Here is a 27199-nt window from a genome sequence, read left to right as displayed (position 1 = left end):
AGTGCAGCAGGCGGAGTCTGTATCAGGAGTGCAGCAGGCAGAGTCTGTATCAGTAGTGCAGCAAGCAGAGTCTATATCAGGAGTGCTGCAGGTAGAGTCTGTATCAGGAGTGAAGCAGGCAGAGTCTGTATCAGGAGTGCAGCAAGCAGAGTCTATATCAGGAGTGCTGCAGGCAGAGTCTGTATCAGGAGTGCAGCAGGCAGAGTCTGTATCAGTAGTGCAGCAAGCAGAGTCTGTATGAGGAGTGCAGCAGGCGGAGTCTGTATCAGGAGTGCAGCAGGCAGAGGCTGTATCAGGAGTGCAGCAGGCAGAGTCTGTATCAGTAGTGCAGCAAGCAGAGTCTGTATCAGGAGTGCAGCAGGCGGAGTCTGTATCAGGAATGCAGCAGGCAGAGGCTGTATCAGGAGTGCAGTAGGCAGAGTCTATATCAGTAGTGCAGCAAGCAGAGTGTGTATCAGGAGTGCAACAGGCAGAGTCTGTATCAGGAGTGCAGCAGGCAGAGTCTGTATCAGGAGTGCAGCAGGCAGAGTCTGTATCAGGAGTGCAGCAGACAGAGTCTGTATCAGGAGTGCAGCAGGCAGATTCTGTATCAGGAGTGCAGCAGGCAGGGTCTGTATCAGGAGTGCATCAGGCAGAGTCTATATCAGTAGTGCAGCAAGCAGAGTCTGTATCAGGAGTGCAGCAGGCAGAGTCTGTATCAGGAGTGCAGCAGGCAGAGGCTGTATCAGGAGTGCAGCAGGCAGATTCTGTATCAGGAGTGCAGCAGGCAGAGTCTGTATCAGGAGTGCAGCAGGCAGAGGCTGTATCAGAGTGTAGGAGGCAGAGTCTGTATCAGTAGTGCAGCAGGCAGAGTCTGTATCAGGAGTGCAGCAGGCAGAGTCTGTATCAGAGTGCAGCAGGCAGAGTCTGTATCAGTAGTGCAGCAGGCAGAGTCTGTATCAGGAATGCAGCAGGCAGAGGCTGTATCAGGAGTGCAGCAGGCAGAGTCTGTATCAGAGTGCAGCAGGCAGAGTCTGTATCAGTAGTGCAGCAAGCAGAGTCTGCATCAGGAGTACAGCAGGCAGAGTCTGTATCAGGAGTGCAGCAGGCAGAGTCTGTATCAGGAGTGCAGCAGGCAGAGTCTGTATCAGAAGTGCAGCAGGCAGATTCTGTATCAGGAGTGCAGCAGGCAGAGTCTGTATCAGGAGTGCAGTAGGCAGAGTCTGTATCAGTAGTGCAGCAGGCAGAGTCTGTATCAGGAGTGCAGCAGGCAGAGTCTGTATCAGAGTGCAGTAGGCAGAGTCTGTATCAGTAGTGCAGCAGGCAGAGTCTGTATCAGGAGTGCAGCAGACAGAGTCTGTATCAGGAATGCAGCAGGCAGAGGCTGTATCAGGAGTGCAGCAGGTAGAGTCTGTATCAGGAGTGCAGCAAACAGAGTCTGTATCAGTAGTGCAGCAGGCGGAGTCTGTATCAGGAGTGCAGCAGGCAGAGTCTGTATCAGTAGTGCAGCAAGCAGAGTCTATATCAGGAGTGCTGCAGGTAGAGTCTGTATCAGGAGTGAAGCAGGCAGAGTCTGTATCAGGAGTGCAGCAAGCAGAGTCTATATCAGGAGTGCTGCAGGCAGAGTCTGTATCAGAACTGCAGCAGGCAGAGTCTGTATCAGTAGTGCAGCAAGCAGAGTCTGTATCAGGAGTGCAGCAGGCGGAGTCTGTATCAGGAGTGCAGCAGGCAGAGGCTGTATCAGGAGTGCAGCAGGCTGAGTCTGTATCAGTAGTGCAGCAAGCAGAGTCTGTATCAGGAGTGCAGCAGGCGGAGTCTGTATCAGGAATGCAGCAGGCAGAGGCTGTATCAGGAGTGCAGCAGGCAGAGTCTATATCAGTAGTGCAGCAAGCAGAGTGTGTATCAGGAGTGCAACAGGCAGAGTCTGTATCAGGAGTGCAGCAGGCAGAGTCTGTATCAGGAGTGCAGCAGGCAGAGTCAGTATCAGGAGTGCAGCAGACAGAGTCTGTATCAGGAGTGCAGCAGGCAGATTCTGTATCAGGAGTGCAGCAGGCAGGGTCTGTATCAGGAGTGCATCAGGCAGAGTCTATATCAGTAGTGCAGCAAGCTGAGTCGGTATCAGGAGTGCAGCAGGCAGAGTCTGTATCAGGAGTGCAGCAGGCAGAGTCTGTATCAGGAGTGCAGCAGGCAGAGTCTGTATCAGGAGTGCAGCAGGCAGAGGCTGTATCAGGAGTGCAGCAGGCAGATTCTGTATCAGGAGTGCAGCAGGCAGAGTCTATATCAGGAGTGCAGCAGGCAGAGGCTGTATCAGAGTGTAGGAGGCAGAGTCTGTATCAGTAGTGCAGCAGGCAGAGTCTGTATCAGTAGTGCAGCAGGCAGAGTCTGTATCAGAGTGCAGCAGGCAGAGTCTGTATCAGTAGTGCAGCAGGCTGAGTCTGTATCAGGAATGCAGCAGGCAGAGGCTGTGTCAGGAGTGCAGCAGGCAGAGTCTGTATCAGGAGTGCAGCAAACAGAGTCTGTATCAGTAGTGCAGCAGGCGGAGTCTGTATCAGGAGTGCAGCAGGCAGAGTCTGTATCGGTAGTGCAGCAAGCAGAGTCTATATCAGGAGTGCTGCAGGTAGAGTCTGTATCAGGAGTGAAGCAGGCAGAGTCTGTATCAGGAGTGCAGCAAGCAGAGTCTATATCAGGAGTGCTGCAGGCAGAGTCTGTATCAGAACTGCAGCAGGCAGAGTCTGTATCAGTAGTGCAGCAAGCAGAGTCTGTATCAGGAGTGCAGCAGGCGGAGTCTGTATCAGGAGTGCAGCAGGCAGAGGCTGTATCAGGAGTGCAGCAGGCTGAGTCTGTATCAGTAGTGCAGCAAGCAGAGTCTGTATCAGGAGTGCAGCAGGCGGAGTCTGTATCAGGAATGCAGCAGGCAGAGGCTGTATCAGGAGTGCAGCAGGCAGAGTCTATATCAGTAGTGCAGCAAGCAGAGTGTGTATCAGGAGTGCAACAGGCAGAGTCTGTATCAGGAGTGCAGCAGGCAGAGTCTGTATCAGGAGTGCAGCAGGCAGAGTCAGTATCAGGAGTGCAGCAGACAGAGTCTGTATCAGGAGTGCAGCAGGCAGATTCTGTATCAGGAGTGCAGCAGGCAGGGTCTGTATCAGGAGTGCATCAGGCAGAGTCTATATCAGTAGTGCAGCAAGCTGAGTCTGTATCAGGAGTGCAGCAGGCAGAGTCTGTATCAGGAGTGCAGCAGGCAGAGGCTGTATCAGGAGTGCAGCAGGCAGATTCTGTATCAGGAGTGCAGCAGGCAGAGTCTATATCAGGAGTGCAGCAGGCAGAGGCTGTATCAGAGTGTAGGAGGCAGAGTCTGTATCAGTAGTGCAGCAGGCAGAGTCTGTATCAGTAGTGCAGCAGGCAGAGTCTGTATCAGAGTGCAGCAGGCAGAGTCTGTATCAGTAGTGCAGCAGGCTGAGTCTGTATCAGGAATGCAGCAGGCAGAGGCTGTGTCAGGAGTGCAGCAGGCAGAGTCTGTATCAGAGTGCAGTAGGCAGAGTCTGTATCAGTAGTGCAGCAGGCAGAGTCTATATCAGTAGTGCAGCAAGCAGAGTGTGTATCAGGAGTGCAACAGGCAGAGTCTGTATCAGGAGTGCAGCAGGCAGAGTCTGTATCAGGAGTGCAGCAGGCAGAGTCTGTATCAGGAGTGCAGTAGACAGAGTCTGTATCAGGAGTGCAGCAGGCAGAGTCTGTATCAGGAGTGCAGCAGGCAGAGTCTGTATCTGGAGTGCAGCAGGCAGAGTCTGTATCAGGAGTGCAGCAGGCAGAGGTTGTATCAGAGTGTAGGAGGCAGAGTCTGTATCAGTAGTGCAGCAGGCAGAGGCTGTATCAGGAGTGCAGCAGGCAGAGTCTGTATCAGAGTGCAGTAGGCAGAGTCTGTATCAGTAGTGCAGCAGGCAGAGTCTGTATCAGGAGTGCAGCAGGCAGAGTCTGTATCAGAGTGCAGTAGGCAGAGTCTGTATCACTAGTGCAGCAGGCAGAGTCTGTATCAGGAGTGCAGCAGACAGAGTCTGTATCAGGAACGCAGCAGGCAGAGGCTGTATCAGGAGTGCAGCAGTTAGAGTCTGTATCAGGAGTGCAGCAAGCAGAGTCTGTATCAGGAGTGCAGCAGGCGGAGTCTGTATCAGGAGTGCAGCAGGCAGAGTCTGTATCAGTAGTGCAGCAAGCAGAGTCTATATCAGGAGTGCTGCAGGTAGAGTCTGTATCAGGAGTGAAGCAGGCAGAGTCTGTATCAGGAGTGCAGCAAGCAGAGTCTATATCAGGAGTGCTGCAGGCAGAGTCTGTATCAGGAGTGCAGCAGGCAGAGTCTGTATCAGTAGTGCAGCAAGCAGAGTCTGTATCAGGAGTGCAGCAGGCGGAGTCTGTATCAGGAGTGCAGCAGGCAGAGGCTGTATCAGGAGTGCAGCAGGCAGAGTCTGTATCAGTAGTGCAGCAAGCAGAGTCTGTATCAGGAGTGCAGCAGGCGGAGTCTGTATCAGGAATGCAGCAGGCAGAGGCTGTATCAGGAGTGCAGTAGGCAGAGTCTATATCAGTAGTGCAGCAAGCAGAGTGTGTATCAGGAGTGCAACAGGCAGAGTCTGTATCAGGAGTGCAGCAGGCAGAGTCTGTATCAGGAGTGCAGGAGGCAGAGTCTGTATCAGGAGTGCAGCAGACAGAGTCTGTATCAGGAGTGCAGCAGGCAGATTCTGTATCAGGAGTGCAGCAGGCAGGGTCTGTATCAGGAGTGCATCAGGCAGAGTCTATATCAGTAGTGCAGCAAGCAGAGTCTGTATCAGGAGTGCAGCAGGCAGAGTCTGTATCAGGAGTGCAGCAGGCAGAGGCTGTATCAGGAGTGCAGCAGGCAGATTCTGTATCAGGAGTGCAGCAGGCAGAGTCTGTATCAGGAGTGCAGCAGGCAGAGGCTGTATCAGAGTGTAGGAGGCAGAGTCTGTATCAGTAGTGCAGCAGGCAGAGTCTGTATCAGGAGTGCAGCAGGCAGAGTCTGTATCAGAGTGCAGCAGGCAGAGTCTGTATCAGTAGTGCAGCAGGCAGAGTCTGTATCAGGAATGCAGCAGGCAGAGGCTGTATCAGGAGTGCAGCAGGCAGAGTCTGTATCAGAGTGCAGCAGGCAGAGTCTGTATCAGTAGTGCAGCAAGCAGAGTCTGCATCAGGAGTACAGCAGGCAGAGTCTGTATCAGGAGTGCAGCAGGCAGAGTCTGTATCAAGAGTGCAGCAGGCGGAGTCTGTATCAGAGTGCAGTAGGCAGAGTCTGTATCAGTAGTGCAGCAGGCAGAGTCTGTATCAGGAGTGCAGCAGACAGAGTCTGTATCAGGAATGCAGCAGGCAGAGGCTGTATCAGGAGTGCAGCAGGTAGAGTCTGTATCAGGAGTGCAGCAAGCAGAGTCTGTATCAGTAGTGCAGCAGGCGGAGTATGTATCAGGAGTGCAGCAGGCAGAGTCTGTATCAGTAGTGCAGCAAGCAGAGTCTATATCAGGAGTGCTGCAGGTAGAGTCTGTATCAGGAGTGAAGCAGGCAGAGTCTGTATCAGGAGTGCAGCAAGCAGAGTCTATATCAGGAGTGCTGCAGGCAGAGTCTGTATCAGAACTGCAGCAGGCTGAGTCTGTATCAGTAGTGCAGCAAGCAGAGTCTGTATCAGGAGTGCAGCAGGCGGAGTCTGTATCAGGAGTGCAGCAGGCAGAGGCTGCATCAGGAGTGCAGCAGGCAGAGTCTGTATCAGTAGTGCAGCAAGCAGAGTCTATATCAGTAGTGCAGCAAGCTGAGTCTGTATCAGGAGTGCAGCAGGCAGAGTCTGTATCAGGAGTGCAGCAGGCAGAGGCTGTATCAGGAGTGCAGCAGGCAGATTCTGTATCAGGAGTGCAGCAGGCAGAGTCTATATCAGGAGTGCAGCAGGCAGAGGCTGTATCAGAGTGTAGGAGGCAGAGTCTGTATCAGTAGTGCAGCAGGCAGAGTCTGTATCAGTAGTGCAGCAGGCAGAGTCTGTATCAGAGTGCAGCAGGCAGAGTCTGTATCAGTAGTGCAGCAGGCTGAGTCTGTATCAGGAATGCAGCAGGCAGAGGCTGTGTCAGGAGTGCAGCAGGCAGAGTCTGTATCAGAGTGCAGTAGGCAGAGTCTGTATCAGTAGTGCAGCAGGCAGAGTCTATATCAGTAGTGCAGCAAGCAGAGTGTGTATCAGGAGTGCAACAGGCAGAGTCTGTATCAGGAGTGCAGCAGGCAGAGTCTGTATCAGGAGTGCAGCAGGCAGAGTCTGTATCAAGAGTGCAGCAGACAGAGTCTGTATCAGGAGTGCAGCAGGCAGAGTCTGTATCAGGAGTGCAGCAGGCAGAGTCTGTATCTGGAGTGCAGCAGGCAGAGTCTGTATCAGGAGTGCAGCAGGCAGAGGTTGTATCAGAGTGTAGCAGGCAGAGTCTGTATCAGAGTGCAGTAGGCAGAGTCTGTATCACTAGTGCAGCAGGCAGAGTCTGTATCAGGAGTGCAGCAGACAGAGTCTGTATCAGGAATGCAGCAGGCAGAGGCTGTATCAGGAGTGCAGCAGGTAGAGTCTGTATCAGGAGTGCAGCAAGCAGAGTCTGTATCAGGAGTGCAGCAGGCGGAGTCTGTATCAGGAGTGCAGCAGGCAGAGTCTGTATCAGTAGTGCAGCAAGCAGAGTCTATATCAGGAGTGCTGCAGGTAGAGTCTGTATCAGGAGTGAAGCAGGCAGAGTCTGTATCAGGAGTGCAGCAAGCAGAGTCTATATCAGGAGTGCTGCAGGCAGAGTCTGTATCAGGAGTGCAGCAGGCAGAGTCTGTATCAGTAGTGCAGCAAGCAGAGTCTGTATCAGGAGTGCAGCAGGCGGAGTCTGTATCAGGAGTGCAGCAGGCAGAGGCTGTATCAGGAGTGCAGCAGGCAGAGTCTGTATCAGTAGTGCAGCAAGCAGAGTCTGTATCAGGAGTGCAGCAGCCGGAGTCTGTATCAGGAATGCAGCAGGCAGAGGCTGTATCAGGAGTGCAGTAGGCAGAGTCTATATCAGTAGTGCAGCAAGCAGAGTGTGTATCAGGAGTGCAACAGGCAGAGTCTGTATCAGGAGTGCAGCAGGCAGAGTCTGTATCAGGAGTGCAGCAGGCAGAGTCTGTATCAGGAGTGCAGCAGACAGAGTCTGTATCAGGAGTGCAGCAGGCAGATTCTGTATCAGGAGTGCAGCAGGCAGGGTCTGTATCAGGAGTGCATCAGGCAGAGTCTATATCAGTAGTGCAGCAAGCCGAGTCTGTATCAGGAGTGCAGCAGGCAGAGTCTGTATCAGGAGTGCAGCAGGCAGAGTCTGTATCAGGAGTGCAGCAGGCAGAGGCTGTATCAGGAGTGCAGCAGGCAGATTCTGTATCAGGAGTGCAGCAGGCAGAGTCTGTATCAGGAGTGCAGCAGGCAGAGGCTGTATCAGAGTGTAGGAGGCAGAGTCTGTATCAGTAGTGCAGCAGGCAGAGTCTGTATCAGGAGTGCAGCAGGCAGAGTCTGTATCAGAGTGCAGCCGGCAGAGTCTGTATCAGTAGTGCAGCAGGCAGAGTCTGTATCAGGAATGCAGCAGGCAGAGGCTGTATCAGGAGTGCAGCAGGCAGAGTCTGTATCAGAGTGCAGCAGGCAGAGTCTGTATCAGTAGTGCAGCAAGCAGAGTCTGCATCAGGAGTACAGCAGGCAGAGTCTGTATTAGGAGTGCAGCAGGCAGAGTCTGTATCAGGAGTGCAGCAGGCAGAGTCTGTATCAGAAGTGCAGCAGGCAGATTCTGTATCAGGAGTGCAGCAGGCAGAGTCTGTATCAGGAGTGCAGCAGGCAGAGGCTGTATCAGAGTGTAGGAGGCAGAGTCTGTATCAGTAGTGCAGCAGGCAGAGTCTGTATCAGGAGTGCAGCAGGCAGAGTCTGTATCAGAGTGCAGCAGGCAGAGTCTGTATCAGTAATGCAGCAGGCAGAGGCTGTATCAGGAGTGCAGCAGGCAGAGTCTGTATCAGTAGTGCAGCAAGCAGAGTCTGTATCAGGAGTGCAGCAGGCGGAGTCTGTATCAGGAATGCAGCAAGCAGAGGCTGTATCAGGAGTGCAGTAGGCAGAGTCTATATCAGTAGTGCAGCAAGCAGAGTGTGTATCAGGAGTGCAACAGGCAGAGTCTGTATCAGGAGTGCAGCAGGCAGAGTCTGTATCAGGAGTGCAGCAGGCAGAGTCTGTATCAGGAGTGCAGCAGACAGAGTCTGTATCAGGAGTGCAGCAGGCAGATTCTGTATCAGGAGTGCAGCAGGCAGGGTCTGTATCAGGAGTGCATCAGGCAGAGTCTATATCAGTAGTGCAGCAAGCCGAGTCTGTATCAGGAGTGCAGCAGGCAGAGTCTGTATCAGGAGTGCAGCAGGCAGAGTCTGTATCAGGAGTGCAGCAGGCAGAGGCTGTATCAGGAGTGCAGCAGGCAGATTCTGTATCAGGAGTGCAGCAGGCAGAGTCTGTATCAGGAGTGCAGCAGGCAGAGGCTGTATCAGAGTGTAGGAGGCCGAGTCTGTATCAGTAGTGCAGCAGGCAGAGTCTGTATCAGGAGTGCAGCAGGCAGAGTCTGTATCAGAGTGCAGCAGGCAGAGTCTGTATCAGTAGTGCAGCAGGCAGAGTCTGTATCAGGAATGCAGCAGGCAGAGGCTGTATCAGGAGTGAAGCAGGCAGAGTCTGTATCAGAGTGCAGCAGGCAGAGTCTGTATCAGTAGTGCAGCAAGCAGAGTCTGCATCAGGAGTACAGCAGGCAGAGTCTGTATCAGGAGTGCAGCAGGCAGAGTCTGTATCAGGAGTGCAGCAGGCAGAGTCTGTATCAGAAGTGCAGCAGGCAGATTCTGTATCAGGAGTGCAGCAGGCAGAGTCTGTATCAGGAGTGCAGCAGGCAGAGGCTGTATCAGAGTGTAGGAGGCAGAGTCTGTATCAGTAGTGCAGCAGGCAGAGTCTGTATCAGGAGTGCAGCAGGCAGAGTCTGTATCAGAGTGCAGCAGGCAGAGTCTGTATCAGTAATGCAGCAGACAGATTCTGTATCAGGAATGCAGCAGGCAGAGGCTGTATCAGGAGTGCAGCAGGCAGAGTCTGTATCAGAGTGCAGCAGGCAGTGTCTGTATCAGTAGTGCAGCAAGCAGAGTCTGCATCAGGAGTACAGCAGGCACAGTCTGTATCAGTAATGCAGCAGGCAGAGTCTGTATCAGGAATGCTGCAGACAGAGTCTGTATCAGGAGTGCAGCAAGGACTGGTACACAACCTTACACAACTTAGACTGCAGAACAGGAAGTTTCCACCACAGCCAACCCAATAGATGGAGACCCAATCAGGATTCCCCACATTTAAAAAAATTAGTGGCAGACAACAGCAAAGTGGCATCAATTTCACTACAGTAGAAATAGTGTAAATAAGACCCACACCTCTTCCAGTAGAGCCAATCCAGGAGATGGAGACCTAACCAGGTGTGTTCACATTGCCCTAAATGAGGGCCTAACACCACTGAAGTGGCACCAATGTCATCAGACTACAAGTAGTTTAACGCAGACCCATACCTGTGACACTACATCCAACCCAGGAGATGCTGACTCAATTCAAGGTGTTTACATTTAAATAAATAATGCCTAAGACCACCATTTCTATGGCCAACAGATTGAAGATGGTGGAGTTCGACTTCTTAGCTTTGTCATGTGTAGGATGAAACCACAACAGCGGTATTGAGGGATGCAATGCTGAGAGAGGGCAGAGTACGGTGAAACTGACAAACTGATAGACCGTGAGTGACGTGCAGGCGAAGATGTTACGGTGGATTGAGAAACGTGTGGTGTGCTCAGAGAAACAAACACAGCAGGCATGTCTGCTTCACTTACAGCTGACGGGCTGTCACTCAGCCTACCTGCAGTGGGTATACAGCTGGTTCTCTCGGACACCTGAGTGACACAACTTGGTAAGGTAACAGAGGAGGAGGAAGAAGCAGTGGAGGTGTTTGATGGGGCAGCTGATGGTTGTTTATTGAAAATCAATTTAGAGTTATCACGTTTGCGTACACGTTTGGGGAGAACAATATCTGCACCAAATGCTCAATTTCACTACAGTATAGCTATAGAAATGCATAGAGACCAAAACCTCTTCCACTACAGTCAACAAAATGGATGGAGACCTATTCAGGATTCCCCACATTTCCAAAAATTAGAGGTAGATGCCAGCAAAGTGTAAACAAGTTCACTACAGTAGAAATAATGTAAATGAGACCCACATCTCTTAAAGTACAGACAATCCAAGGGATGGATACTTAACCAGGAGTGTTCACATTGCCCTAAATGAGGGCCTAACAAACACCACCGAAGTGGCATCAATTTCACTAGAGTATAAGTATTGCAAAGGAGGCCTAAACCAGTTCCACTACAGCCAACCCAATAGATGGAAACTCAATCATGATTCCCCACATTTCAAAAAATTTGTGGCAGACACTAGCAATGTCTAATCAATTTCACTACAGTAGAAATAGTGTAAATAAGACCCACACCTCTTCCAGTACACCCTACCAAGGAGATGGAGACCTGCCCAGAAGTGTTCACATTGCCCTAAATGAGGGCCTAACACCACCGAAGTGGCATCAATGTAATCAGACTACAAGTAGTTTAACGCAGACCCAAACCTGTCCCACTACAGCCAACCCAATGGATGGAGACACAATCAGAATTCTCCACATTTCTCAAAATTAGGGCCAAAAACCTGCAGCAGCAGCAGCAGCAGCAGCAAGAGCAGGCACAGAAGCCATATCACAGACTGCAATTTCAAGAGATCAATGCAGCACACTCAAAACGACAACATCGCCTACTCTGTACAGCCTGCAATTGGGGTGCAAAAGTCCTTGGAGATCCATGACTTGCTCATCTTGATGAAAGTTAGGCAGTCTACACTTTCAGGGGACAGCCAGGTGCGCTTATCCGTCAAGACACTACCAGCAGCGCTGAAGGCACGTTCAGAGAGAACGCTGGCTGCCGGGCATGATAAAACCTCTAAGGCTTGAGAGGCAAGCTCAGGCCATTCATTCATTTTTGAAGACCAAAATGTAAAAGGGTCGAAATCCTCCCTGATGGTATTCATATTAATCTTTAGATACTCCTCCACCATCCTCTCCAGTCGTTCACCACGTGTCAGACTTGTACTCTGTTGTGCTGGTGCACCAGCTGGTGCAAAAAATGTGTGAAAGGACTCACAGAAATTGCTTCTGCCACTTACTCTGCTGCTGCTATTAATGTTTTGGCGTTGACGAACTGACGTGCCGGAGGTTGAAAGATTACAGCTGCAATGCACACTGTGTGCCTCACTGTTATCTTGTGGAAAACCTCTATTAAGGTTGCTTAAAAGCTTGTCTCGATACTCCAACATAAGCGGGTCCCTTTCCAGGGCGGGAAGCATGTGGCAAAATTGACTCTTATAACGTGGATCTAACAGAGTGGATACCCAGTAGTCAACATTATTTCGAATCCTAATTATACGGGGATCATGTTGCAGATAGTGCATCAAGAAGGCACTCATATGTCGGGCTCTTCCAGGAGGTCCAAAGCCAGGCTGTATTGTGGGCTGCATAACACTGATGCTTGTTTCCTCCGTCCCCTCCTGCCAACCACGTTAAAGCGAGAGGGGATGATTATCCTCTTCATACTCTGACAGCTGCTCGCCCATCACCTCTTTCTCCTTCATTAGTTCCTCGGCTCTTGCACCTTCACTAACAGTTTGCCTGGTATCACCAAACCCCCTCGATTGCTGTAATCCACCGTCACTTGGTATCCAACTGTGTGACGACAGTCTGGAAATTTGAGACATTGGTATCCCTTCTGCATCCTCCTCTTCTTCTGGGGCTACCACCTCCTGCCGCAGCTTATTCAAAGTTGCTTCAGCATCTACATGACAAGAATAGTGATGCTGATGACGGCATCGTCAGCGCTAACCAGTTTAGTAGCCATTTCGAAACCATGCAGAACGGTGCAGAGGTCCTTAATTTGTTCCCACTCCGCAAACGTGATATGCCCCAAGTCCGTACTGCGTTGCCCCAAGCTATACGTCATAACATACTGCGTCAGAGCTCGTTGCTTCTGGCACAGTCGCTGCAACATGTGCAGAGTGGAATTCCACCGCGTCGGCACATAGCAGTTCAACCTGTTAACTGGCACGGACAACGACCTCTGTATCGATGCAAGTCGATGACATGAGGGGTGCAAACGGCGGAAGTGAGCACAAAGCTTCCGCACTTTGTGATGCAGCTCATCCAGGCCCGGATTGTGGCGGAGAAATCGCTGTACCACCAGGTTGAGGACGTGAGCCATGCAAGGCATGCGATCTCCAAGGCATATTAATTTGAAGACTGCCTGATTATGGTGAGCCCTGACTATGCAGTACGGAGGTGGTGTGTATTCGCTCCGCACCCTTGCAGCACGTATCTTGTTAAGGCAGAGGTTGAGTGCGCAGGTGGAGGCCCTAGAGGAGGTGGAGGATGCAGAAGCAGAGGTGGAAGTGGGAAATGCAGAGGTTTCTTCTGCAAGCCTTGGGGATTCCAAGATTTGTGGAGCGACCCCTTCCCTGCCTTCCCCCCACAGCCACCAAAGTCAACCAGTGCCCAGTCAGCGAGATGTAACGCCCTTAGCGATGCTTACTCTGTGGAGAAATGTCTGTGGTGAAATGCACCCTGGCACACGTAGATTTAGACAAGGAACGGGTGATGTTGTCTGCGACATGCTGGTGTAGCGCAGGCACAGCTTTCTTAGAGAAGTAATGGCGACTGGGCAACTGGTACTGGGGGACTGCGACGGCCATCAGTTTTCGGAAACCGTCTGTATCTACCAGGCGGAAAGGCAGCATTTCCGTGGCCAACAGATTGGAGATGGTGGAGTTCAACCTCTTAGTTTTGTCATGCTTAGAATGAAGCAATCTTTTACGTGACCACAACAGTGGGACCGAGGGCTGGCTAAGGTGCTGAGAGAGGGCGGTGTTTGGTGAACCAGAAAAACTGGTGGAGCGTGAGCGAGGTGCAGTTGCTATGGTGGATTGAGAAACATGTGGTGTGCTCAGTGAAACAAACACAGCAGTCATGTCCGCTTCCGTTACAGCTGACGGGCTGTCACTCAGCCTGACTGGAGCGGGTAAAGAACCGCAGTTTCCGCGATGGGAGACCTGCGTGACAATACTTGGCACGGGAACAGAGGAGGAGGAAGAAGAAGCGTATGCATTTGATGGGGAAGCTGATGGTTGTTGAGGTGCGCAGGTCTGCATTTCAGCGCGGTAAGATTCCCAGCGTAAAGAATGTTGTTTGAGCATGTGAACGTTCATGCATGTAGTAGTCAAATTATTGCTGTTTTTCCCTCTACTGAGTTTTTTATTGCAAAGTTTGAAGATAACGTGAGTTGACTCATCCTTTGCAGTGACAAAAAGGCCCATGCTAGGCAACCCTTGCTACCCCTGCGAGCTGCAGACCCGTGACCGCTGCTGGCCACAGCCACGGTTGTGGCAAGGATGCAGTGCTCCTTGTGCTTGCATCACTCCGTGTCTGTGCCTTTGGGCGAAATGTGGCCTCCTCGTCTTCCTCCTCCACCTCCTCAGATGAGCTACTCGGCTGCATGACTCTGGGTTCACACCAAGTAGGATCTTCAACCTTGTCATCATCCAATGTGTTATACCATTCCTCGCCCTCAGAGTGACCCCTTTCCTCTTGTTGCCCTGAAAGCACAATACAGTCCGCATGAGCCTCAGGTATCTGAGTCTCATCGGGATCACCTCTCTCCCCTGCAGTTAACTTCTGGTGACGAGGGTCAGGAACCTGCTCAGACCCTACTTTGTCCTGCCCTGAATCCAAGCTAAAAAAATTTTGGGCATCAGTGCAGATGCTTTCGTCCCCTTGACCCTGTGACTGTTTGGATTACACTTATGACGATGGTGTAGAATGTGTGAAGAGTTCTACAGACTCGCCCATCTGTGATTCGCTACAGTCAGTTGGGCAGTTGGCCAGTTGTGACGCGGGGGGAAGCATGGGTAATTGGGGTGCCACCTCTGTGGACTGTACTGCCCGTGATGTTGAGGTGGAGGAAGAAGAGGAGAGGCCACTAGAAGCAGAGCTAGTCATCCACTGGAGCACCTGCTCTTTCTGGGCCTAAGGCTGCGTGCCCACTATGCGCTTTTCAAGCATTTTTGCTGCGGAATTTCCGCAGCGAAAATGCTTAAAAAACGCTTGGTAATACGTGCCCCATGGTCCCCAATGATAATCCGCATGTGCTGTGCACATGCTGCGGAAATTTCCGCAGCAGATTATCATTGTGGAAAAATACGCAGCATGTCCATTAATTTTGCGGACACGCAGCGTAATCGCCGCCATTGACTAGCATTGAACCGCGTGACATCCGCATCACTACATGTGCACAAGCGGATATCACACGGTTCAATGTGCGGATGGTACCCAGGTCTGGAGGAGAGGAGACTCTCTTCCAGACCTGTGTATCATAGAAACTGTAAAAAAAAGAATTTAAAATAAAAAATAAAGATTATGCTCACCTTCCGATGTCCTCCTGGTGTTTTCTCCCCTCCGTCTGGTCTGCTGTATGGGTTGTGTTGTTGTGAAGGACCTGCCATGACGTCATTGAGTCATGTGACCTGTTACATGACTCAATGACGTCACCGGACGCAGCAGAGAAAACACCGGGAGGACATCGGAAGGTAAGTATAATGTTTTTTTTTTATTTTTTACCATTCTTATTCTTTTCTTTTAACTATTACTTGGTCACACTATATAAATCCATGCCGGTTGCATGGATTTATATAGTGTGAACAAGTTGTCAAGCACTTTTCCAAGTGATGCTAAAATCGATTGGAAAAGCGCTTAATAACCCGCATGCAGAAATGCATGCAAAAACGCTTGACAAACGCTTCTACCTGGCAGGAAAAACGCATGTAAAAATCGCATGCGTTTTTCCTGTCAGGGAGAAGTGGAAAAAATATGCAGCATTTCTGCATCGTGGGCACATAGCCTAATCAACAAGGCGCATTGCTGTGCGGCGGCCAAAGGAAGGGAGTGCAGTAGGCCGTCCACTTGGTGGACTCTGCCTGCCAATCAAGTTTTTTTTTTTGACAGTGAAACCAGGACAAGTTCAACGCCACTAAAATAGGATCTGCCTTTTAGCAGACTGGATCAACTTTGCCACAGTAAAAAACCTTTGGTGGACTCTGCCTGCCAACCAAAAATATATATAGGTTTGACTTTGCGTACAGGCTGAATTTGACCGCCACTGACATAGTAGCTGGCTTATAGCACTGTATGACTTTTGGCACAGGAAAAAATATTTTTTGGACTTGGCGTAGCAAGAGAAAAAATGTATTTTTTACTCTGAAACCACCTGAAGTTCAACTCCACTAAAATAGTATCTGACACTAAAAAAAACTTTAATGCACACAGCTTTCAATATGACTATAGCAACAGAAAAAAAACAGATTTTGTGCTCTGCAATAAGAAGCTCTGCAGACTGTGCAGAGCACAATTTCAACCACACTAAATGAAAAGTTGATCACATTAGCAAGTGCAGAAAAAAGATTCAAGGTATACAGAAACATAGAGCTCTATACCAGCGGTGCACAGCACTATTGTATAACATGGGCACTCTGCTTCTGTCAGAATCTCAGAACTTGCACAAGAAGACCAAAAATGTGCTGCACCAGCGGTTACAGAGGTACACAGGCCAGGAATTATCTACACTATCTGACTACCATACAAGCGCCCATCTATCTAGCTAATATCTCTCATTACACAGGAGAACACTGAGCTGCATCCATCTCCAGCAGTGACATGGATATAATGGCGCTGAGGGAACATGGCCGCTTTTTATATTGAGAGGACATGTGATTTCTGCAGCCAATTGCAGAAGCCCTTATGTCTTTACAGTGTAGATGCTTCCTGCGCTATGATTGGCTGGCCGCGCATTCCTCAGTTAAAGCTACCGCCCACAGGAAAAAAAAAACAGTGCGCCGCTGATCTGACCTGTTCTAAGCTCTCCACAGCCCCCACACTCACCTGGCACATGTCACCGCTCATCATACACTTGCACTATGCTAACAAAACTGTTCAAAACGCTGAGATTGCCCTGTGTTCGCGGTCCCGCGCAAATTCGTCAAACTTTTCCAATTTTAAGAAAATTTGCTCATCTTTGCGATCACATATCCGAATGTGCTATATTTGTGCTGAATTTGAAACATTCGAACATTCGCCGAACAAATTTTCTCAACACTAACTATAAATTAGACATACAACCGTTTTCAGAGCCCTAAACCACACATTCACCTTCTGCCCCGTTTATAGACCCAAACCACACATTCACCTTCTGCCCCATTTAAAGCCCCCAGTCCATACTTCCACTCTGCCCTGTTTACAGACCCCAGTCCATACATCCACACTGCCCTGTTTACAGCCCCCAGTCCATACGTTCCTTCTCTGCCCTGTTTATAGACCCCAGTCCATACGTCCCCTCTCTGCCCTGTTTACAGACCCCAGTCCATACGTACAATATCTGCCCCGTTTACAGACCCCAGTCCATAAGTCCTCTATCTGCCTTGTTTACAGACCCCAGTCCATATGTCCACTCTCTGCCCTGTTTACAGATCCTAGTCCATAAGTCCTCTATCTGCCTTGTTTACAGACCCCAGTCCATATGTCCACTCTCTGCCCTGTTTACAGATCCTAGTCCATATGTCTACTCTCTGTCCTGTTTACAGACACCAGTCCATAGGTCCACTCTGTCCTGTTTACAGCCCCCAGTCCATACGCCCCCTCTCTGCCCTGTTTACAGACCCCAGTCCATACGTCCACTCTCTGCCCGGTTTACAGACCCCAGTTCATAGGTCCAGTCTCTGTCCTGTTTACAGACCCCAGTTCATACATCCCTCCTCTGCCCTGCTTACAGATCCTGGTCCATACGTCTCCTCTCTTCTCTATTTACAGACCCAAGTCCATACGTCCCCTCTCTGCCCAGTTTAAAGACCTCCGTCCATACGTCCTCTCTCTGCCCTGTTTATAGACCCCAGTCCATACGTCCCCTCTCTACCCTTTTTATAGACCCCAGTCCATACGTCCCCTCTCTGCCCTGTTTACAGACCTCAGGCCATATGTCCATTCTCTGACCTGTTTACAGACCTCAGTCCATACGTCCTCACTCTGCCCTGTTTATAGACCCCAGACCATACGTCCCCTCTCTTCCCTGTTTACAGACCTCAGTCCATACGTCTTCTCTCTGCCCTGTTTATAGACCCAAGTCCATATGTCCCCTCTCTGCCCTGTTTACAGATCCTAGTCCATGCATAGACTCACTGCGTTGTTTACAGACCCCAGTCCATACGTTCACTCTCTACCCTGTTTACAGACCCCAGTCCATACGCTCACTCTCCGTCCTGTTAACAGCCCCCAGTCCATGCTTCCACTCTGCCCTGTATACAGACTCCAGTCCATACGTCCACACTGCCCAGTTTACAGACCCCAGTCCATAAGTCCATTCTCTGCCCTGTTTACAGACCTCAGTCCATACGTCCATTCTCTGCCCTGTTTACAGACCTCCGTCCATACATCCTCTCTCTGTCCTGTTTATAGGCCCCAGACGATACATCCCCTCTCTGCCCTGTTTACAGACCTCAGTCCATACGTCCTCTCTCTGCCCTGTTTATAGACCCCAGACGATACGTCCCCTCTCTGCCATGTTTACAGACCTCAGTCCATACCTCCTCTCTCTGCCCTGTTTATAGACCCAAGTCCATATGTCCCCTCTCTGCTCTGTTTACAGACCCCAGTCCATATGTCACCTCTCTGCCCTGTTTACAGATCCTAGTACATTCATAGACTCACTGCCCTGTTTACAGACCCCAGTCCATATGTCCATTCTCTGCCCTGTTTACAGACCTCCGTCCATACGTCCTCTCTCTGTCCTGTTTATAGGCCCCAGACGATACATCCCCTCTCTGCTCTGTTTACAGACCTCAGTCCATACCTCCTCGCTCTGCCCTATTTATAGACCCAAGTCCATATGTCACCTCTCTGCTCTGTTTACAGACCCCAGTCCATATGTCACCTCTCTGCCCTGTTTACAGATCCTAGTCCATACATAGACTCACTGCCCTGTTTACAGACCCCAGTCCATACTTCCACTCTGCCCTGTTTACAGACCCCAGTCCATACTTCCACTCTGCCCTGTTTATAGACCCCAGTCCATACGTCCATTCTCTGCCCTGTTTACAGACCTCAATCCATGCGTCCATTCTCTGCCCTGTTTACAGACCTCCGTCCATATGTGACTCGCCCAGGGGATTGGGGGATGACTCAGTACCCGGGCCTTTAGCCTGGCCTTGTAGGGATGTCGCGGTGGTCGGCTCCCGGGCCCGTACCCTGGGGTCTCTCCTTAAAAGGTGGATATTTTGTTAAGTTAATAAAAGAGTTTGTGACGCCACCTGTGGCTTCTGGTGAGGATCACCAGCGCTGCGCAGTCCACTGAGGCCGATGATAAGGCAGCTTGATGGTATAGCTCTCCACAGGTGGAGCTAGGCCTCAGGGCAGTGTAGGGAAATGGATATGCAGGACAGGTGAGACCAAGCTGGGTCAGAGCAAGAACAAAGACAGACACGATAGTCACTTCAGTACCTTTTACTGATGGCAATTCAGGCACATCCCGGAGCACTGTAGGGTGAAGGGTGCATATCAGGATCCTCCCCAATGAGCGGGTTTTGGGCCTCCTGGGTCTTCCTTCTGCGTAGTAAGTTTCTGACCTGCCTGGAGCAAGGCCTAAGTTTGTCTCTGTCCTGCGCTGGCTGACCTTGTGGCTGGGCCTTCTCTTGGAGTGCACGCTCCCGACTTACGGGGCCTATGTGTCTCCTGGCTCTGTTACGTATCAGCACTTTAGCGATCCTGGGACTTGTAGTTCGCCAGGGATTCCGGTTTATCTTACTGGGTCGTGGAGATCCCGGTAAGCTGCGGACCCGGTGTCTGGTAACTGCTTCGGGGTGAGCCAGTTAAGCTCCTCTGCCCCCTATCTACTAACTCTCCTCTTGCCTTTGGCCTACTCAGGCCCTCACTAGGCTACTCACACTAATGGCAGCTTGCCGCGCTTCACCGATCTTATGGCGCCGGCACGCCTAAAGCTCACTTCTCTGAGCTACACTGAGTCTTGATCTGGATAAGCTCCACTGCAGGATTGCAATTGCAGGAGCTGGAACAGGCTTTTGTCCTCTGAGGTAACTCTTCTCAGACTGTACTGGACTCACTGCTAAACCAGACTCAACTATACTCAATTGTTTCTGCGTCTCACTCTGCAGGAACTAACTCAACAGGTTTGCTCTCTGTCGACTCCAGTCTAGACTAACTGCTGCCTGGCTCCACCTTCCCTATTTATCTATCCCTAACGGGCTCCATCTGGTGGTCTGAGGTGGAAGGTGGAGATGTGTGAATGGTTATGGGGGCCTCTTGTGGAGGAATCCATCAATACACCCTTCTAGGATCTGTGATACCAAGCACAGCTGGGCGTCACATATGTCCTCTCTCTGCCCTGTTTATAGACCCCAGACGATACGTCCCCTCTCTGCCCTGTTTACAGACCTCAGTCCATACGTCTTCTCTCTGCCCTGTTTATAAACCCCAAACGATACATCCCCTCTCTGCCCTGTTTACAGACCCCAGTCCATAAGTCCTCTCTCTGCCCTGTTTATAGAGCCAAGTACATATGTCCCCTCTCTGCCCTGTTTACAGATCCTAGTCCATACATAGACTCTCTGCCCTGTTTACAGACCCCAGTCCATACTTCCACTCTCTGTCCTGTTTACAGACCCCTGTCCATACGTCCCCTCTCTGCCCTGTTTACAGACCCCAGTCCATACGTCCACTCTCTGTCCTGTTTACAGACCCCTGTCCATACGTCCCCTCTCTGCCCTGTTTACAGACCTCAGTCCATACATCCACTTTCTGCTCTGTTTACAGACCCCAGTCCAAACGTAAGTAATGCTGTACACCCTCTGTGCACTTAATGAAGGGGCTGCAGAAGCATGTAGCCTCCTTTGTGGGTGGGGGCCCTGGGGTTTTCCATCCTATAATGCCAGCCCTGACAGCAGGCACAGTAACACGCTGGGTGCAGAGACCATAGTCACAGGCAGAAGCTGGGTGCAGAGACCATAGTCACAGGCAGAAGCTGGAGGGTGCGGAGCCCAGCACTGCCCAGCGAAAGTACATGAGCAGCGCAGCTCCGCTCTCACTGAGAAGAGCCGGCTGCTTCTCTGCAGGGCGGGCCCCCAACCCTGCTGGGCCCGGTCGCGCTCACGACCTCTCCGACTGCTATCTTTAGCCCCTAGAGAGGATCCTCTATTGCAGAAAACTTTAGATTCTCACAAATAACACTTGGAGCAGAGTTTTCAGTGACGAAAGGGGAATTAATGAGACCCAAGTTGTGTGGAGAGAATTATATTGTGGTCGTGCAGTTCATTCATTCATTATCACAGGATCAACATAAATTGATGGTCATTTAAATTTCAGTGGAAAATGTCTAGCAAATGTGGCCCAACTGTCAGACTGTTCTGATGTAAAGAGATGGATGGATCAGGAAATCATCTGATCAACTATAGAACTGCAGCAAGTATGTCGTATGATTAGAGTTACTTTTCTATAGAATATGTTATTTCTGTGCTTCTTTTAATGCAGATAGAATGATGCTGAGACTGGTAAATGGCCCTAGCAGATGTGCTGGAAGAGTGGAGATGTATCATAATAGACAATGGGGGACGATCTGTGATGATTACTGGGATGAAGAAGATGCAGATGTGGTTTGTAAGCAGCTGGGTTGTGGTGAAGCTGCTGAAGCTAAAGATGAAGCCTTCTATGGGAGAGGAAAGGGGCAAATCATGCTGGATGATGTAAACTGTACTGGGAACGAAACATATGTCTGGGACTGTGCAACAAGCCCAATTGGTGAAAGTGACTGTGGTCATGATGAAGATGCTGGTGTGTTGTGTTCAGGTAAGTGTTTCACATGCTGTTGCATTTTTTTATATCATCCATTATACAATATTCCTACATACATTACTAATTTATTAAGATATTCTGAGTATATAACAGATAGCCCTTTGTTCAGGAATTTCATTAGTTACAGTGCCTACAAGTAGTATTCAACCCCCTGCAGATTTAGCTGGTTGACACATGCGGAATTAACTTGGCATTGTGACATTTGTACTGTAGATCAGCCTGGAAGTGGGAAATGCACTGCAGCAAATTTTTTTTTTTTTTTTTTTTTAAACGTAAAAAGTTAATTCAGAGTGTCATTTATTATTCAACCCCTCAAACCACAAGAATTCTGTTTGGTCCCCCTAAAGTATTAAGAAGTAGTTCAGGCAACAAGAATAATGAGCTTCACATGTGTGGATTAAAGATCTCTTTTGCCAGCCTTTTCTGACTATTTAAGACCCTCCCCAAACTTGTGAACAGCACTCAGACATGGTCAACATGGGAATGACAAAGGAGCATTCCAAGGCCATCAGAGACAAGATCGTGGAGGGTCACAAGGCTGGCAAGGGGTACAAAACCCTTTCCAAGGAGTTGGGCCTACCTGTCTCCACTGTTGGGAGCATCATCCGTAAGTGGAAGGCTTATGGAACTACTGCTAGCCTTCCACGGCCAGGACAGCCTTTGAAAGTGTCCTCCCGTGCCGAGGCCAGGCTTGTCCGAAGAGTCCAGGCTAACCCAAGGACAACAAGGAAGGAGCTCCGGGAAGATCTCATGGCAGTGGGGACATTGGTTTCAGTCAATACCATAAGTAACGTACTCCACCGCAATGGTCTCCGTTCCAGACGAGCCCGTAAGGTACCTTTACTTTCAAAGCGTCATGTCAAGGCTCGTCTACAGTTTGCTCATGATCACTTGGAGAACTCTGAGACAGACTGGTTCAAGGTTCTATGGTCTGATGAGACCAAGATCGAGATCTTTGGTGCCAACCACACACGTGACGTTTGGAGACTGGATGGCACTGCATACGACCCCAAGAATACCATCCCTACAGTCAAGCATGGTGGTGGCAGCATCATGCTGTGGGGCTGTTTCTCTGCCAAGGGGCCTGGCCATCTGGTCCGCATCCATGGGAAGATGGATAGCACGGCCTACCTGGAGATTTTGGCCAAGAACCTCCGCTCCTCCATCAAGGATCTTAAGATGGGTCGTAATTTCATCTTCCAACAAGACAACGACCCAAAGCACACAGCCAAGAAAACCAAGGCCTGGTTCAATAGGGAAAAAGTCAAGGTGTTGGAGTGGCCTAGTCATTCTCCTGACCTTAACCCAATTGAAAACTTGTGGAAGGAGCTCAAGAATAAAGTCCACATGAGACACCCAAAGAACCTAGATAACTTGGAGAAGATCTGCATGGAGGAGTGGGCCAAGATAACTCCACAGACCTGTGCTGGCCTGATCAGGTCTTATAAAAGACGATTATTAGCTGTAATTGCAAACAAGGGTTATTCCACAAAATATTAAACATAGGGGTTGTATAATAATTGACCCACACTTTTATGTTTAAAATTTAATAAAATTCAACTGAGCAACATAACTTTTTGGTTTGTAAGATTTATGCTTCTGTTCATAAAACCTACTCTCGTTTGCAGTTTGAAGGCTCTAACTTATTTGCATCTTATCAAACCAGCTAAATCTGCAGGGGGTTGAATACTACTTGTAGGCACTGTACATAACCTAATACAGAGTCCTGTGATCATTGTTATCTCTCTCTAAGAGAGGTGGACCCTTGATAGAGATGAGAGGATTATTTCACAGGACTCAGGTCAATAATCTGCGACCTATAGATGGGAGGCCTGTGAATCGCCTGACCTCCCGACATTCCCAGCTCTTGGCATGTGCAGCATCACCATTGTAATGCAGATACAACAGCATTGCCGAAACCACACTGACCAGAGTAGCAGAGTCAAGTTTGTGGTGTGGTACAATATAGTGGCAGAAATGACAAATTCCTAAATACTGAGGCAGACCTGAATCAGTGTTAATAACAGCTGAATTATATTATCTTTGTTATATATATATACAGTACAGACCAAAAGTTTGGACACACCTTCTCATTTAAAGATTTTTCTGTATTTTCATAAGTATGAAAATTGTACATTCACACTGAAGGCATCAAAACTATGAATTAACACATGTGGAATTATATACTTAACAAAAAAGTGTGAAACAACTGGAAATATGTCTTATATTCTAGGTTCTTCAAAGTAGCCACCTTTTGCTTTGATCACTGCTTTGCACACTCTTGGCATTCTCTTGATAAGCTTCAAGAGGTAGCCATCGGAAATGGTCTTCCAACAATCTTGAAGGAGTTCCCAGAGATGCTTAGCACTTGTTGGCGCTTTTGCCTTCACTCTGCGGTCTAGCTCACCCCAAACCTTCTCGACTGGGTTCAGGTCTGGTGACTATGGAGGCCAGGTCATCAGGCGCAGCACCCCATCACTCTCCTTCTTGGTCAAATAGCCCTAACACAGCCTAGAGGTGTGTTTGGGGTCATTGTCCTGTTGAAAAATAAATGATGGTCCAACTAAACGCAAACTGGATTGAATAACATTCCGCTGCAAGATGCTGTGATAGCCATGCTGGTTCAGTATGCCTTCAATTTTGAATAAATCCCCTACAGTGTCACCAGCAAAGCACCCCCACACCATCACACCTCCTCCTCCATGCTTCACGGTGGGAACCAAGCATATAGAGTCCATCCGTTCACCTTTTCAGCATCGCACAAAGACACGGTGGTTGGAACCAAAGATCTCAAATTTGGACTCATCAGACCAAAGCACAGATTTCCACTGGTCTAATGTCCATTCCTTGTGTTCTTTAGCCCAAACAAGTCTCTTCTGCTTGTTGCCTGTTCTTAGCAGTGGTTTCCTAGCAGCTATTTTACCATGAAGGCCTGCTGCACAAAGTCTCCTCTTAACAGTTGTTGTAGAGATGTGTCTTCTGCTAGAACTCTGTGTGGCATTGACCTGGTCTCTAATCTTAGCTGCTGTTAACCTGCGATTTCTGAGGCTGGTGACTCGGATAAACTTATCCTCAGAAGCAGAGGTGACTCTTGGTCTTCCTTTCCTGGGGCGGTCCTCATGTGAGCCATTGGTTGGTTTGATGGTTTGGCTTGATGGTTTGGCTTGATGGTTTTTGCAACTGCACTTGGGGACACTTTCAAAATTTGCCCAATTTTTCGGACGGACTGACCTTCATTTCTTAAAGTAATGATGACCACTAATTTTTCTTTACTTAGCTGCTTTTTTCGTGCCATAATACAAATTCTAACAGTATTTTCAGTAGGACTATCAGCTGTGTATCCACCTGACTTCTGCACAACACAACTGATGGTCCCAACCCCATTTATGAGGCAAGAAATCCCACTTATTAAACCTGACAGGGCACACCTGTGTAGTGAAAGCCATTTCCGGTGACTACCTCTTGAAGCTCATCAAGAGAATGCCAAGAGTGTGCAAAGCAGTCATCAAAGCAAAAGGTGGCTACTTTGCAGAACCTAGAATATAAGACATATTTTCAGTTGTTTCACACTTTTTTGTTAAGTATATAATTCCACATGTGTTAATTCATAGTTTTGATGCCTTCAGTGTGATTGTACAATTTTCAAAGTCATGAAAATACAAAAAAATCTTTAAATGAGAAGGTGTGTCCAAACTTTTGGTCTGGACTGTATATATATATACTGGCTATTGAACCCGTTCTACGCCCGGGTGGCGAACATTTTTATTGGTATATGGTCTACCATGCTGGTGTGTGCTGCCCCCCTCCTGGTATTTGTGCTGCCCCTATCCTGTCCCCACCATCATATCCTGGTACGCATGGCACCCCTCATCCCCAATCCTGATATGCATGGCACCCCTCATCCCTATCCTGGTATGCAGGGCACCCCTCAGCTCCCATCCTAGTATGAATGGCACCCCTCACCCCCAATACTGGTATGCATGGCACCTCTCACCCCCAATCCTGGTATGCATGGCACCCCTCACCCCCAATCCTGGTATGCATGGCACCCCTCACCCCCAATCCTGGTATGCATGGCACCCCTCATCCCCAATCCTGGTATGCGTGGTGACGCGCCCTGAGGGCTATGGGGTCCTCGGCAGCCAGGCCTCTGGATGTCGGTTGGCGGGGAATATCACGGTGGCTGGCCCGGTCCGTGACCCAGGGCGCTCAGTGCAAAAGGGGGATATTTTTATATGGGGATTTTGGGAAGTTTGTGACGCCACATGTGGATTGCGGCTAAAGGGAGCCGCTGCTGCGGAGCAGTCCTCTGGAGCTGGTGTTATGACAGCAGGGGTGGTGTGGCTCTGCACAGGTAGAGCTTGCTCCAGGGCAGTGTAAGGTAGATGGTAGTTGTGCTGGGCGTTGTGGTGCAGCAAGGGAATGATGGCGCAGATTAAAGAATGGACGGAGGCAGTGCAGTGCAGTCATCCAAGTTTTTACTCACAGTTCTTTAGTTCCTCAGGGTACACTGTCAGCTTACAGGCCTCCCACGTCGCGCTGCGTTCACCGGGCAGGGGTTCAATCCTTCCTCAGGTAGCTTGGGAATACCTGGCAGAACACCACTTTCTCATGTTCCTATTTTGACCGTCTTCTCACTGGGTCTTTCTCCATCCTGCCCTGCGCTGCCCACTCTGAATCCTGTTCGGGTACTCTGAAGTCCCTCCTGTCCGTCGGAGTTACACAGACTTGCTTGACCCTCAGGGGACTAGAATGCGGCAGCGATCCCTCTGTCTTCTGACAGATGCGAGGCATACGGGTGCCGTCCTGCACGCGCCGTACCCCCTTGGATCCTTTCTTAGAACGGAGCTTACTCCCTGCTCCCCTCCTAGGCCTCCAGACCAGGCCCTACTTGTGGAACAGAGCTCCTTATGAGACTCTGCTCCCGGACTGTTCTCTGAACTGTCCCGAGCTGTTCTTCTGACCTGCTCCCTCACAACACGTCTGGATTGACCTGTTCACTTCAGACTTGGGCTTCACTGGCTAAGCCCGCCTGTGGAGCAGAGCTACTGCAGAGCCTCTGCTCCTCTCACTTTCCTCCTCTGACTGAACATACTCTCTAAGATGGCTTCCCTATATATACCTACTATGATGGTGCTCCCTCTAACCACTTCCTCCACCCACACACACTACTGGTTCCCCCTACCTTTGGTTCCCCCCACTCCAGCCAGGGACAGGGCTCAGCAGGAATATACATTGTATCTTGCCCCTCCTGCAGGCCTGGAGCAGTGTAGTGTTGGATGCAGGTGTTTGGGGTTCCGGGCAGCACTCCCTCCTTACCTGAGAGAAGGGAGACACCACACCTCTGGGTGAGGTGCAGTACCTCTGTGGCGACTGAACCCTCAGGGGCGCCACACGTGGCAAACCTCACCCCCAATCCTGGTATGCGTGGCACCCCTCATCCCCAATCCTGGTATGCATGGCACCCCTCATCCCCATCCTAGTATGCATGGTACCCCATCCCTCATCCCTATCCTGGTAAGTATGGTATCCCTCATCCTTGTATGCATGGTACCCCATCCCTCATCCCCATCCTGGTATGCATGGCTACTCATCCGAATCCTGGTATGCATGGCACTCCTCATCCCTATTCTGGTATGCATGGTCCCTCATCTGAATCCTGGTATGCATGGCTCCTCATCCCCAATCCCGGTATGCATGGCACCCCTCATCCCCAATCCCGGTATGCATGGCTCCCCTCATCCCCAATCCCGGTATACATGTCATCCCTCCTCCCCAATCCCGGTATGCATGGCACCCCTCATCCCCAATCCCGGTATGCATGGCACCCCTCATCCCCAATCCCGGTATGCATGGCACCCCTCATCCCCAATCCCGGTATGCATGGCACCCCTCATCCCCAATCCTGGTATGCATGGCACCCCTCATCCCCAATCCTGGTATGCATGGCTCCCCTCATCCCCAATCCTGGTATGCATGGCTCCCTCTTCCCCAATCCTGGTATGCATGACTCCCTCATCCCCAATACTGGTATGCATGGCTTCTCATCCCCAATCCCGGTATGCATGGCACCCCTCATCCCCAATCCCGGTATACATATCATCCCTCATCCCCAATCCCGGTATGCATGGCACCCCTCATCCCCAATCCCGGTATGCATGACACCCCTCATCCCCAAT

General features: G+C 50.1%; 1 protein-coding gene across 1 annotated transcript in view; it reads left to right on the top strand.

Annotated features, from left to right (window-relative positions):
* Positions 1 to 27199, top strand: part of LOC141153875 (antigen WC1.1-like) — a 193693-nt gene that overhangs the window by 32845 nt on the left and 133649 nt on the right. The window contains exon 2 of the mRNA XM_073639115.1: positions 20700 to 21014. Within this exon, the coding sequence (XP_073495216.1) occupies positions 20700 to 21014 (315 nt within the window). The remainder of the gene's footprint in view (positions 1 to 20699; positions 21015 to 27199) is intronic.

This window comes from Phyllobates terribilis, unplaced genomic scaffold (assembly GCF_046119375.1).
Source record: "Phyllobates terribilis strain yellow unplaced genomic scaffold, ASM4611937v1 Scaffold_7__3_contigs__length_470593459, whole genome shotgun sequence".
Classification (NCBI taxonomy): domain Eukaryota; kingdom Metazoa; phylum Chordata; class Amphibia; order Anura; family Dendrobatidae; genus Phyllobates; species Phyllobates terribilis.
The sequence above is the reverse complement of the archived record's forward strand: the minus strand, read 5'-3'. Positions and strand labels throughout refer to the sequence as shown.